This window comes from Salvia miltiorrhiza, chromosome 4 (genome assembly GCF_028751815.1).
Source record: "Salvia miltiorrhiza cultivar Shanhuang (shh) chromosome 4, IMPLAD_Smil_shh, whole genome shotgun sequence".
NCBI lineage: Eukaryota > Viridiplantae > Streptophyta > Magnoliopsida > Lamiales > Lamiaceae > Salvia > Salvia miltiorrhiza.
The window spans coordinates 45,475,044-45,490,795 of record NC_080390.1 but is presented as its reverse complement, the minus strand read 5'-3'; the positions used below and the strand labels follow the sequence as shown (position 1 = coordinate 45,490,795).

Below are 15,752 nucleotides of genomic sequence, written 5' to 3'. Positions count from 1 at the left end.
GGACGTCCCAAAAAAGAAAGATATGAAGTTCTTTCGTGGACGGAGGGAGTATTAAAAAAGAAACTTTCAATTAAAAATCAATTTCAAAATTGAGTGGCATTTTTGAAGTTATAATAAAACTAAGGGTTTATTTGTAAATTATATATATATATATATATATATATATATATATATTTAATTTTTAGTGTGTTTTATTTCAATAGTATGAATAGCTAATTTTCTTGATTAAGTGAGAATAATGAAACACTAGTCTAAAATATGTGGGACCTAATTGTGTGTTTAATTTATTCAATTGGATTTTGATTTGTTTCCTGAGCAGAGTGCTTTAATATGGTTTTCTTGAACCTAATCACCATAGGTTAATTCAGATTAGTATCAATTAGTTCTCGCAATCTGTAATTGTTGGAATCGGACTAATTAGTGATGAAGCTATCGTATCGGTAGTAGGGAATAAATTGGTAGAAACATTAATGCTATTGAAACTTTAAATCTAGGTCTGACGTCTACAACTAGGTTATGTTTTAATAAGGGAAATAGTTAGGTCTGACGTCTACAGCTAACTATCGATAAAGTAAGTGGAATTAGGGCACGTCTGCTGTATTCACAATATCCTATAACTGGTTGGTCCATGAGAATTAAATTATCTTTGCGTCTATATATGATCAGAGTAGTGACTAGTGTGGATTTATTCGAAGTCGAGTCCGTTTTATTCTTGATTTATCTCTTGTATGCTATTTTAGTTTATTTATTGTTTTTCTTAGTTTACAACAACCTCTCATATTTAAGGCGTGGTGGCTACACCAAACTTGATCTTTAAGAAATTGAGTGAATTTACCCGTTCTCTGTGGTTCAACCATGCTTATTGCTATACTCATTTAATTCTTGGTAAGATTGCAGGAATTATTTGGTGGTAGACGACGATCACCTCATAATCTCTATTTAGGGTGTGTGCGCACGAATGGTACTTATGACCATATTAGTTCATTAGTGCCATATACTCTTGCTTATGTAGTGCTGCATGAATGATACTTATGGTCATATTAGTGCCATTAGTGCATAACCCATGAACAAACCTGAATCCGATTCACCCTAATTAAGGGCAAAACAGTCTTAAAATGTAAAAATGGCCAAAATTTGTACTCCCTCCGTCCCAGTCCAATAGTCCCATTTCATTTGGGCACGGAGATTAAAAAAGTTGCTTTTTGAGTGTAAAAGTGAGTAAAGGTGTGTGGGACCACATTGTTTGTAGTGTAAAATCATTACCAAAAATAGAAATGAGACTATTGGAGTGGGACGGAAGGAGTACTTTTTAGATGGGTGACCAAATATTGTGTTTTATTGTTCAAAATTGCTATCTCAAAATGGTACTCTTATTTTTAATGTGGAACCCATTTTTATTATCAATATGCTTCATCCACTATTAATACCCTTATGCCGAAAAATTTCATTTATAAATATAGGAGACCGAGTGAGTAACAAATTCCGTGTATTTTATGCAATATCCTTTTGTGCCGTGTCTATATATTAAGAGTGGATCCGTAGAGAATCATATATATTTTAAGAATAGAGAATCAATCACACACACACACAACTATATATATATATAGTTGAGTTCCAATACAAACCCATTTAATGTAAAATTAAAATCCTTGCACTTAACCTATAAAGTTACTGCACTTAACGTATAAAGTATTTGCATTTTTGTGGTAATAAATTACACTGTAATTGTGGTCCCTTTGGAATTCGAACCCAATACCACTAAAGTGCAGATACTTTATAGATGAAGTGCAACTATTTTCTAAGTTAAATGCAAGCGGTTTGTAATTTGTACGTTAAGATGGGTTTATAGACCATTAAATATTCAAAGAATAGAGACCAAATCTCAGTCATTGATCTTATCTAATCTAACGGTCGGCATTTATTCACACGCATGTTCAACGGATTTTTTTATTGAGCATATACAGGGTCGAATCCCACAACCCCTAAAAAATCAGCATTTATTCACACCATGTTCAACAGATTTGATGAACGTTCAACGGAATTACTGATATGTTCAACGGATTTCATGAACGTTCAAATAAGAACTATTAAATAAATAAGAATGGAGAATTATATTAAGTCATTCGATCATCAAGATCTACGGGGGATACATCATTTTAATGGATGAATACGGAACATAAGTTCGAATTCTGAAGAGAGCAAAAAATTTATTTTTTTCAAATGCAGTAAATTTAATAACGGATGCATTAATTTGTATAATAAATGCAGTAATTTTAATAGTTTTTATGTTTTCATGAAAATTTTAATTCTCACTTAAACCTTTCCTATATATATATATATATCAATTTCGCAATGATTTATGGCAATTATACAAGAAGGAGACCTGACGTTAATTTAGTTAGAGATAGCTGAATATAAAACTCTATTGATTTTTGCTAATTCCAAAAAAAAAAAAAAAAAAAAAAAAACTCTATTGATTTTGTGAGTTTTCAGGTAAAGGGTTGGTCAAGTACCAAACAATACAAAAGTAGGGTTTTCCAAAAATCTGTCATAGTCATAGAACTATGAAAATGTAACTATTTGAATTCAAACAGGTAAGTGAAATTCGACGGAGTCTATTAAAATATAAATTTATGAAATTATTAATATATTTTTTATTTCATAATTTTTTTTCACTAAAATAAAGAATTTAATGAAATTATTTTTAAGTAAAAGATTATAATATTTATTTTATATTGACAGACCTAATTTAAATATTTTATGAAATTTATATGTAAGCCGAGTTTCGATCCAAAAAATATTAAAAGAGAAATTGAAACAATTATTTGAAACGTAACTATATTATATGTCTGTAGTTGGAATTAGTAATTAAAAAAATAAGAAAATAATAAATTAGATAATATCACTAATGACTTAAACTTTAAAAGTTTGAATAAATTATTAATTTTGCAATTACCTCATAATCTATCGAAAATTTCATCTTACACCACGTTAGCTGTTGCTTCTTGCGTATGACCTCTTTTTTAGTGACTTTGAGATTGCCGCGTAGAGTTGTCCATAACTAAAAATAGGTTTCGAAAGGTATAATTATACATTTGAAAGAGATTATTCATGACTTTTATTTATTGTCGACATAGCAAAAACAGACACTCACAGAGAATTGCCTTCTCTGGAAGTCTGGAACCGAATTGAAAATTTAGTGAGTTGCGATGAAATTATAACCATTCTAGCTATAGAAAATTTCTTGTGCGTATTTTTTTTTTCCTAAAATGAGTTTGCATTCACTTACGTGTTCTCCAAGTTGAGTTACTATCAGTCTGGTGTCATTGCAAAGCTCATTAAATTGATCATATTTTTTAGAAGCGTGATTATGCATGACACGATCAATTTAATCTCATGACTCGACAATCCTAAACACTTGATCGTGTCGAGATATTCAACTGAGAATACTTGTTCATCGAGGTCAATTTATCTATCTAACCCTTTCTTTGGTGGACATTAGAGACATGAAGTAATCATTTATTGTATCAACCATCTCATTAGGGGCTAAGATAGCTCTATTCTTAAACATTTCTGTATCAAATGCATTATTAATTATGTTATGGATATAGATAATTTTTCTTAATTTGTGAAATATTAATATAATGATTTTTAGATATTTCATAGTTTTTAGATATATACTGATTTTTAGATATTTAATGGTTTTTGTATATGGAAACTAATTAAAATTTAGTAAAAAAGAAAGAATGAATGAGAATCGAGGAAAATGAGTGTTATACGACGTCACATAGGATAAAATTATTTTGTTGGAATATTAATATAATGATTTTTAGATATTTAATTATTTTTAGATATTAAAATTGATAAAAATTTAGAAAAAAAATAAAATAAGAATGAACGAGAATTGAGGTAAATTAGAATGGAGTAATTAGAATGAATGAGAATTTATAATCCGTCATCTCCATAAATGAATATTAGTGGATAGTGCATCGGAAGATTGAAATGACTAAATTCATTCAATCGTATAAGTTCACCAATGCTCTTTTGAACAATGAAATCAAATTATTTATATTTGATGGAATAAGTGTTAACAATTGAATTTAATAGTTAATATATATATATATATATATATATATATATATATATATATATGGTAGTTCAAATAAAAATCATTTTATTGTAAGAACTTAGAACTAATTATTTTTCCATCTTAACGGCGATATGATTAAATCTTATTTCAAAGGTTATTTTTTAAGATCAATTTTGTTGTGATTTTTAAGGGATTTATAGTCTTTTTCTATAGTAGTTTTTTATTCCTAATATACATAGGGGTGTAAGTGAGTCGAGCTAGCTCGCGAGCTACTTGGGATCGGCTCGAAAATTACTCAAAATCGACTCGATGTTAGTCGAGTCGAGCTCGAGCTCGAGCTACTCGAATTGGTACCGAGCTCGAGTTCGAGTTTCGTGATACTCGACTCGTTAGGCTCGCGAGCCTAATCGAGCTCAAGCAATTATTATATAATATATTATATATTGGGCCAAAATTAAATATATTTAAAAGGGATTATAGCCAAAAAATACACGAACTTTGATAAAAGTTGCAATTTTCACCTGAACTTTCAAATTGGCCAAAATATACCTGAACTTATATTTTTTGTTGTAAATTTCACCTCGACGGAGTTCAATCATTGCAAGTTTAGGTGAAATTTACCACAAAAAATATAAGTTCAGGTATATTTTGGCAAATTTGAAAGTTCAGGTGAAAATTGCAACTTTTATCAAAGTTCGTGTATTTTTTTGGCTATAATCCCTATTTAAAATACACAAAATGGCCCAAACCTTTAAGCCCATTATAACAAAATCTGAATTTGAATTCACTTGAATTTGAAACCCTAAATCCTAAGCTATCAGCCGCCCCAAGTTCCCAACCCCAATCGGCCAATCCCCAATCTCTCATCTCTCTCTATCTCTCGGCTGAATCTGACCGGCGACGAGCACCCCGGCGCGCACGAGACAGCAGCAGTAGCAGAGCAGCACGGAGCCGCTAGCCCGCCACCTTTAGCTCTCATTTCCCCAATCTCTCATCTCTCTCTCGACTGAATCTGACCGGCGACGGTGACGCGGCACCCCAGCGCGCATGCGATAGCAGCAGCACCAGAGCAGCACGGAGCCGCCGGCCCGCCGCCTTTAGCTCTCATTTTTCCAATCTCTTCTGACCGGCGACCGGTGACGCCCCGGCGCGCGCGACAGCAGCAGTGCAGCACAGAGCCGCCGTGCCGCCACCTTTGGCTCTCTTTTTCCTAGCCCGGCGGCTGGCGCGAAAGCAACAACATCTACCAGCACCAACTGCCCTTTCCCAGCCCCGCGCGACTGCTCTCCTTCCACTGCACTACTGCTCTTCTTTTCCCAACCCCGCGCAACTGCTCTCCACAATCGAGCTTAATCGAGTCGAGCTCGAGCTCGCGAATATGGCATCGAGTCGAGCTCGAGCTCAAAAAAATCAAGCTCGGCCGAGTCGAGCTCGAGCTCGAGCTTCATGAAAGTAGCCGAGTTCGAGCCTGAGCAGAGCAATACTCGACTCGACTCGGCTCATTTACACCCCTAAATATACAGTAGGTATTAGAGGCAAATTAAAATACAATAAATTTTAAATCGTGTCCATTAAAGTATTATTGATTAAGGGTATAGATTAGTTCTACATTCTTATCTTAAGGGTAGTTTTTATTTTATCCCAATTAAAGTATTATATACATTGGAAACTGAATTGGTCTGCCATGAGGTCGAAGATAATTTTTTAGGGAATATAAATATAATTTATAACATCAAAGTCATATATATTAAATTAAAGTAAATCAAGTATGTTTTTAAATTGAAACTGGAGAGTTAGATATCATGGAGTATAATATTACAATAATCATTATAATCTCAAAATTACAATTATATGTATTTTCTATTTTCGTGTATGGACACAAATAAAATTTTATTGATCAGTGGAATACTTATATAAAGATTTTTAGATATTTAGTTTTTAGATATATAATGATTTTTAGATATTTAATGGTTTTTGGATATGGAAATTGATTAAAAAATAGTAAAAAATAAAAATGAATGAGAATTGAGGAAAATTAGAATGGAGTGATTGTACGACGCCACGTAGGATATAATTTATTTTGTTGGAATATTTATATAATGATTTTTTAGATATTTAGTTTTTAAATATATCATGATTTTTAGATTTCTAATGGTTTTTAGATATAGAAATTGATTAAAATTTAGAAAAAAATAAGAATGAATGAGAATTGAGAAAAATTAGAATGGAGTGATTGTACGACGCCACGTAGGATAGAATTTATTTTGTTGAAATATTTATTTAATGATTTTTTAGATATTTAGTTTTTTAAATATATCATGACTTTTAGATTTTTAATGGTTTTTAGATATAGAAATGGATTAAAATTTAGAAAAAAATTAGAATGAATGAGAATTGAGGAAAATTAGAATGAGGTAATTATAGGATGCCACATAGGATATGATTTATTTTGCTTTAATATATAGATATGTATTAGATTTTCAATCCGATTTTCTGTTAAAAGCAAATTAAATTATATTTAATTAAAAAAAATCAAATCGAATCAAAGTAATCAATCTAATAAATCGAATAAAATTAATCGAAACTTTTAGAACTAAACCAAATTGCAAATCGAAAAATCGAAATAATCCAAAAAAATCAAAAAATAAAATAAAAATTAAATTATAGTATATTTAATACTAAACTTATATATATATATATATATATATATATATAAGATTTTTTGTTTTTATAAATCAAACCGAATCGAACCAATTTTTTTTAAAATAAAACCGAACCAAATCGAAAAATCAAAAAAATCAAATCATATTTTAATATTTAGGTTTTGATCGATTCAGTTATTCGATTTCTATTATTTTGCTCACCTCCTAAATACCATGTACGAAAATTTTAATACTCCGTTTTATTTTAGCAAAATAAAACCTTAGGGTCCTTTACTTTTAATGATTGATCTTAATTAATAAAAATAGTAAAATTAATTAATTATTTATATAAATAAATAAGAATTTTAAAATATCTCAATTATTCTTGATTATTTCTATTAAAATTAATTTTATTTAATTTATATATATCTCATTAATTCAATCAATACATATAAAGTGAACACCCCATGATATTAATAGAATAGAAGTTTCTATGTTGAACACGACTCATGATATTCCAATTAATTAGTATAGAAGTGTGCAGTTTAGTTGGTGATTTGAGTGGATTATTTATTTATTTAGAAGAAAATTTCAAAACAAACTTTTGGAAATGAAGCAAATGTATGAGTTTGACCCGTCATCAGTTGCTTTGGTCGGTGAGCAAAGTCCAAACTCAAAAACCAACATTTCACCCCACCACTTCTTCTTCTTCTTCTTCTTCTTCTTCTTCTTCAATTTTCTCTGCAATTCACTACTTTCTCATTGCTTCCTCGCACTGTTTTACAAGCTAATCTTCTTCTTCTTCTTAATAATAAGGGCTATGGCGAATACGGCTCACAACAACCTCAATGCTAAACTCGTTAGTCCCGTTGTCTCCACATAATCACTGCATGTTCTTGTGCTGATTTGTTTTCTACTTTCAATGATTTTGGGGGGTTTGATGTTTTTAGGTCTTACTTGGAGACATGGGCGCCGGTAAATCGAGCCTTGTGATACGTTTCGTGAAGGGACAATTTCTTGAATTCCAAGTAATTTTCCTAATCCCTGATCCCAATCTCCTACTAGCTATGCCTCGTGGATTACCCTCACTTCCGCGTTTACCGTGCACTGGAAAATATGCACTTGGATGTGTGTAGATGGATGGCGGATACTGATCATAAATTACGCCTATTGATCGCTTCCGTTATTAATCTTAAATTGGGGTTATATATGTATTCATTTAGTTTTGGTTTAGAATTAGATGTTGGTGTTAATTCGACCAATTTGTTTCTGTTTATTTCACAGGAATCAACGATCGGGGCAGCCTTCTTCTCACAGACTGTTTCCGTGAACAATGCCACTGTGAAGTTTGAGATCTGGGACACTGCTGGGCAGGAGAGGTATCATAGCTTGGCTCCCATGTATTATAGAGGTGCTGCTGCTGCGATAATCGTTTACGACATCACTAGCTCGGTATTCGCACAACCTTCATTATGCATGTTATATAGATCTGATCAAATATATATATTAGCTGTTTGAATATCTATTGCTGAATTATCAGCAGTAAGATGTTTCTTTAATTGGAAATTTTGAATGTTCTCATGTTTATGCATCCGTATTGATCCCATAAATGGAAGTTCTAACCACTTTACTAACGTTGCCATTCATTTTCTGGCACCAAGCAATCTATTATCTTGTTTCTATCATGTCTCCTTTCACAAAACATGAATAAGAGTGTGTTTTCTGAAGTTGTCCCTTTTGCTTCTGCTTGGTGATGTAGGATTCGTTTGCAAGGGCAAAGAAGTGGGTGCAGGAACTACAAAAGCAAGGTGCTTATATTTGGTTGGTTCTCCTTTGTGCGGCATGAGAAAAGCATAGGTCTAATGTCGTGAATTGGGTTGACCGCTCATTTGATATTAGACAATAGAATATGGCTTGAGACCCACGGAATAAGGAAGGGACAAACACCGTTTGTTGTTTGTTCTTATATATATATATATATATATTTCTGTTCACGCTTTGTGTATGTGATGCCCTGACATGTTCACAATTTCTACAGGTAATCCTAACATGGTTATGGCACTGGCTGGAAATAAATGTGATCTTGAAGATAAGAGGAACGTGACTGCAGAAGTAAGTATTCTGTTTCTATTGGGAATTTGGGATGCATTTATTTGTTCAAATAACGGCATTCTCCATCAGCCTTAGTTCAATGTGGTCCTATATGCTACCTCATTTTTGCATGCTTTTTTATGCGAGTGTATTCTACAACATTGATTAAGAATTTGAGTAGCAGCAACCCATATGTAAGCCTTTATCTGCCTATTCTATCGCCTCCTGTGCAGATGATTATGAAATAAGACTAGAAAGGTGAAAATGTGTCGGGAATTTTCTGAAGATAGTTCTTTGATCTTTATAAAGTTGTAGTTTATTTAAATCCACTTGAACGAATGTAGTTTACTTGGTAGGTGAATTCACATCAGTATTAATTCATTTATGGTATATCTAATTCCTGCTGAAGGTACGGATGCTCTGAACAATGTCAGTTGTTTGTTATTGTTTGTAGGAGGCACGTGCTTATGCTGATGAAAATGGTCTTTTCTTCTTGGAAACCTCTGCGAAAACTGCAGTTAATGTCAACGATATATTCTATGAAATAGGTATGTTTCTTTCTTTGTTTCCAGTTGCTTATTTTAGTTTTTTGGATTTGGAGGAATGCTGTCAAGGACTATGACAGTTAAAATGCGTCTATTGGCATCACCTTTCCCCTATTATACCCCCTCCCTCTTCTTAATTATGTAGACACTATATCTTTGGAGCAGAAGGTTTCTGTGTTTATGATTGTTTCCAGTGTAATTTCCTTCTTGAGGTGCTCCCAGTATATGCTCTTTATCAAATCCTATTGTTCAAAAAGGATTTCTCCAGCAGTGAAAGAATAAGCAATGAAAAGGTAAGGTGCAAGAATTAAATGGCCAAGTAGGGGGCTTAATAGTTTCAAATGCTTATAGAACTAAAAGCTAGGTTTCTTCCCAATGCTACTGCTTCAGTACCCTCAGTGGAATTCAACTACTTTCTATCATGCTACATAGTTTTCTTTAGATTCTCAATGATATTTGCAATACTTATTGCGAAGCTCCAATGAGATGTCTTTGCCTTTATGATACATGACAGATGCTAACCATCTGTCCATATGAGTATAGCCAGTCTGTCCAAATAGCATGCAATATATGCATGGTGAATGAGTGCTTATTGAAGCACACCGATAGTCTCCAGGGCCATGGTGAGGGTAAGCTCAGCCTTGTTGATAACAAGCACGCTTGGGAGGATATATGAGCTTGTTTCTCCTTTCATGTTTGAACAGATCTTGTAGTCCTTTCACGAAACCCTAGACGATTGATCCTTTTAGGAAGTCTATATTTGCCATCTGACGTTCAGGCTTTGGTACATAAGATTTATCAATCCATACTATTTTTTAGGGCTAGCTTGTAGGGCTCTCTAAACCACAGTTCCATTCCGGGCGGCTGCATTTGATTTTTTCTTTTTGTTTTTAGTTATTTGGTTACCCGTATAACCAACTCGGTTATTCGGACAACCGAATAAATTTACGTTTGGGTTTTGGTTACTAAAATTGATGAAATTTTGGGTACGGTTAACCAAAATTTCGGTTCGGTTAACCCATACCCAAACTGATTACCAGCCCACTTGCTTGTAAAATGTGAAATCATGAGTCATCTAGCTTATTTCTGGATTGACCCTTCATGTTCATCTGAAAACTCAATCATAAAAATAATTTTAATTTTAATTGGTATGTTCTCTCTTTTGTGTATTGAGTAAATTCCTTACTTTACTCGGTTTAAGAAAAACACTGATTTGATTTTGCTAGAATAGACGCATAGTTCATTTCACCTGTTTTTTTTCATCCTGGCACTATTTGACCATTATATATAAAACCGAAATTTCCAGTTAAAACAATCTCAAAAGTCAAAACCCTTTGTTAGAAGACACCCACCAACTACATGATATATCTCCTTAGCATATCATAATCCCTTGCAAGAGCTTGAGTGGATTGGTAAGCGGATGAACATGAACGAAAACCTGTATTTCCAAGTGGATAATGTCCCTCAACTAAATTTCTGATATATTTTCCTTTAATACATTGTGGATTACTGCAAACAAGCAATTATGATTGTACCAAAATGCATATAATTGACCAGGCATCTGTTTCCATATCTTATTCTTTCATCTGTCTTAATGGCTTGCAGTATTATCCATGTTTTATATTTATTCTTAAAGACACTTTCTGATATTAAATGATGTTAACATAGTCTTGTGATGGCTATTGATCTTAATCCCTGTAAAGAAGAAATATTAAACAATGAGAATGTTGTATTTCTGTTTGTTTCTTTCCTTGTAAACTTAATCTTCCCAATTATTACTATTGTTAATTTATCCTTGCTATGTTCACAGCAAAGAAGTTACCTAGAGCTCAACCCACCCAGAATCCAGCAGGAATGCTCTTGGTTGATAGACCGGCAGACGGATCTCGTGCTGCATCATGCTGTGGTTAAGAACTGCCTGGAAAATAACTGTATGATTCTTTACATTTGGGGTGTGTTCTCTTTGATGGAAAACAATTATTTTCCACTCTTTTGTAAAGTAGATAAATTCCCCAGTTAGGATGGAAATATCATCGGGGGTTGGCCTGATAATTTTTTGTCCACTTTAAAGAACATGGGATAAAAAGGTGGGGACCACCAAAATGTCATAAAAATTTCCATTCTTTTTCTTATTCCTCATGTTGGCATGCAACCAGAGAGAATGCTGTTTTGTTGTCTTGCCATGTCTTTCCCCTTAGTTTTGTGGTGAGACTTCTGATATGCTGCTGCATTATACTGGCAGGTACCTTTCCTTGGATGTTGCCACACCTGAGACTTGTTATGCTCTGCTTCTCGTTCGAAGCTGTAAATATACTAGTTTTCTTATGGTATTCTTCAACACCTTAGACAATATTTCTCTATCTTGTGTTACTTGTGTCATCGTCAAATACGCACTATATTCTATGCCTAGAAATAGAATGATATCAAAATTTAAATATATCGATACATCTCAAACTATAACCGTATCCTACTCGAAAAAGTAGCAATAGTTTTAGGACATAACAAAACGTTTTCCTATAAATAAAATATAAAATGAAATAAAGAATTTAACACATAAGTGAGGCGGTCGCAACTTCTATCCCCATCTCAAGTATCTTAGCTTATAATGGAAGTCTAATGTCGCGATTGTCAACCAACTTTTGGTTAAGTAACACCATTTTATTAAAAGTAGATTTAATAGGGAATGATACGGGTTTTAATAAAAATAATTGAGTGTATTGTGAGTGGAGAAAGAGTTTTATTTAAAAATTTGTGTTAATAATTATTATTATTATAATTAATTGTATTGTGAATGAAGGAAATGACTCACCATGTGGTGATTGTCCAAACAACTGTGGACGTCTCAATATGATAAAATTTGACTACTTTTATGAAGGAAATGAGGATGTTTAAATAATATTAGTATTTAATTTCCATGATATGCTTGATGACATACTACACTAGATACTGGGCACAGTTCACACACACACACACACACATTGCAGGAATGTAAATGAGTATAGTTTTGCTGGACAAGTTTTGGAAATGAGTATAGTATGGTATTATCGTGCGTTGGTAATAATAATGTTGCGACATCTATTTATGGGCAGGGCATACCACATGGGCTGCAACTATTTACTACTCCACTTATTAGGTTTCAGAATGTCGCTTTTTTTTAGGGAAGAGTGTGACGTTGGAGAAGTTCAGTATTCTGATATTCCACTTCATTTATTATTGTGTGGTTAAGAGTTAGCATTAGCACCAACTATCCACACAATTTTTATCTCACACAAAATAAAAAGTTTAGATACAATTTTTTTTTTTTTTTGTCGTGTTCAAGGAGTGGCATCTAATTTTCTCTGTTGGTAGTGCTCGGTCATTAATCAATAGAGTGGTCCGTCCTACATTTAGTTTTATCTTTTCTTTTAGGGATAATTGCGTGAAAATACAAAAACTTTGTCAAAAATTTATATTTGACGCGAAGTTATGATTTTACATTTTAATATACCAACTTTCGTTGTTGTCCAAATTTGACACGACTTAATTCTTAAAAATTCAAAAAATAACCCCTTTTTGTAAATAATTATACAAAGACCCACTTATGTTATTATTTGGGACATTTAAACCAAAATAAGATATTTTCTTATGATGTTTTCTTTTAATCTTTGATCCGCGCCTAAAATAGTTTAAAAGAAAACATCATAAGGAAATATCTTGTTTTGGTTTAAATGTCCCAAATTATAACATAAGTGGGTCTTTGTATAATTATTTACAAAAAGAGATTGTTTTTGAATTTTTAAGAATTAAGTCGTGTCAAATTTGGACAACAACAAAAATTGGTGTATTAAAATGTAAAATCCTAACTTCGCGTCAAATATGGATTTTTGACAAAGTTTGTATATTTAGGTGCAATTTTCCCTTTCTTTTATAAATAGTAGAATTTTAAAGAAAAAAAAATATCTTTCTCGCTGCAACCTATTCACTATATTCTTATCTCAATTCATAAAATTACCAGATGACTTTATATACATAAATGACAATCATTTTTGCGAGTATAAAGTTGAGAATTAATAAACTTCAATCAAGGCAACGTGACCACTTGATTAGGATGTAAATTTTTTTGTTAATAAGTGAATTTGAACGAATATGACCGATATATGAAATTTAAAGGAAAAATATAATAAATCTTTTAGTTCTTTAAAAAAATTAAACTCTCATGTAGCGTGGAAACTCGTATCAAGATTTTGTGGAATTAGAGTTGTAATGAAATCGAAAATTGGCTAGACTATATAACTATCAAAGATATTATTCAAAAACTACGTGCATTGGTAGCTCATTGTATTCATTATTTTTATAAAGTGACGAATACCGCAATTCCCAAATCCCCAATTCTAAAAAATAGAAAAGTGAAAGAGATTATTCATAAGAAAAAAAAAATAGAGAAAAAGAGAGAAGAAAGTCCATCATACAGGTTGACTATTCACGATCGAGTGTAAGTTACTTGAGTTGTTTTTCTCTTTTATTGTAAATTTATTATACGAAAATAAGCTGTTTTTCTCTTTTATTGTAAATTTATTATACGAAAATAAGCGCTATTTTTTGTAATCATATTTTAGTGGTACTAACCTTTTTCATTCTATATTCTCTATGGTGGAAAAAAAGGTTTATAATATGTTAAGAATATTCCTATGTTTTGATTAGATATCAAAATATTAATAATAATGACAATTAATTAATATTCTATAAATTGCAGCTCACAATTTAGATAACTTATTTTTTACTTTATAGGATTTAGAAAAGAAGAATCAGCAGTTGAAGTTTTTGAGCCCAAAAGCCTTTAATTTAACGTCTAGTACATTTGTATATATAGACTCATATGTATGTTTGGGTAAATTAAAACGTGCAATGAGATTCACATGTGGGAATTGTTCCACATGTGCTTTCCAATCAATACTATCACAAGCTCAATCTCGATGCATAAGTTATTGTTTAATAAATCAAATATTTCATTCGTGCACGAAAATATATTGTAACTCTTTTTTATTATTCATGAATTCACCACTTTTAATTGATGACATGAGGTCATTTATCTCACTAATTCTCTTTGTTTTCTTTAATTTGTGAGATCATTTCTCAACTAACTAAATAAACAATTTTTTTCAAAAATTCAAGCCACTTTCCCTTAGAACCCACTAGTATAGTCATTTGTGCAATGCACGATGAACATGAAAATTAAATGTTATTTTATTTAAATAAATAAATATAGATATTAAATAAAATTTAAATATAAATAAATACAAAATATGTTGTAAAAATAAAATAAAATAATCCATATTAATTATTCAATAAAATTCTGAATTTTAAAATATAAAATTTCAACCTTGTATAAAGTGTAATGGTAATTACAGTTATTAAATAAATTTAAAAATTATTCGATAATGAAAATTAGCATTACACATTATTATTATAGAGTTTACACGCCATAGAAAATAAATAAATATTTTCATACATATATATATATAAGTTTTAAAATTTTAATAATGACAAAAAAATAAAATATTTAAATTTTATTTTTTTCATAACTCATTCGTTTTAAATTCATTTACATGATTTTTATACTATAATAAATTTAAGATGCATATTGAATATTTTTTTCATGAATTAAATTTGACGATGTTTAGAAAATAATTAAAATATGTAAAAAAAATGATGAAAAAATTGGTGGGTGAAAAGAGAGGAAAAAAATAGAGGAAAAAAACTCATCTTTTATATATTATATAGATATAGATTTTCGTAGACAAATGGAGTAACTTTTAATCGTAAGTTAGTTGAGTATACATCGTAAAAGGAATTCTTTGTACATAATGTAAATATTTAATTCAATTTTACGCAAGACTAGAAAAAGAAAAAAAAAATACACGAAATTTGAAAAAGTTGCAATTTTCAAATGAACTTTCAATTAAGTCAAAAAATACATGAATTTATATATTTCTTGCAATTTTCACCCGAGTTTGACTTTCAGCGAAATTAGAGCTTAGTTAGCAGTCGAAAATTCACCTGATATTAGTCTAACTTATGATGATGAGGAGTATTTAGAAGCTCGGAGATCTAAGAAGGTAAAAATTAATATATTTAACTTAATCTCGACTTACAATTAAGCTCTAATTTCATTAAAAAAATCAAACTTACATGAAAATTGCAACAGAAATATAAATTTATGTATTTTTTTGCTTAATTGAAAGTTCAGGTGAAAATTGTACTCCCTCCGTCCACAATTTAAAGCCCCACTTTGGTGTGGGCACGGAGACTAAGAAAGCTGAAAAATGTGATGTGGATGAAATATAAGGGTAGTTGACTAAAATGATAAAAGTAGTTGACTAAAGTGATAAAGATGTTGTGAGTGAG

At 31.3% G+C, this 15,752-nt stretch overlaps 1 protein-coding gene across 1 annotated transcript; it reads left to right on the top strand.

Moving 5' to 3' along the window:
- The first annotated feature begins 7,296 nt into the window (after positions 1 to 7,296).
- LOC131023737 (ras-related protein RHN1-like) lies at positions 7,297 to 11,805 on the top strand. The gene is given in 10 exon segments (XM_057953300.1): positions 7,297 to 7,384; positions 7,549 to 7,591; positions 7,683 to 7,760; positions 8,017 to 8,184; positions 8,492 to 8,540; positions 8,771 to 8,844; positions 9,278 to 9,371; positions 11,179 to 11,252; positions 11,254 to 11,299; positions 11,611 to 11,805. Coding segments are annotated over 10 exon segments (759 nt in total). The 5' UTR covers positions 7,297 to 7,355; the 3' UTR covers positions 11,715 to 11,805.
- The last annotated feature ends 3,947 nt before the right edge of the window (positions 11,806 to 15,752 follow it).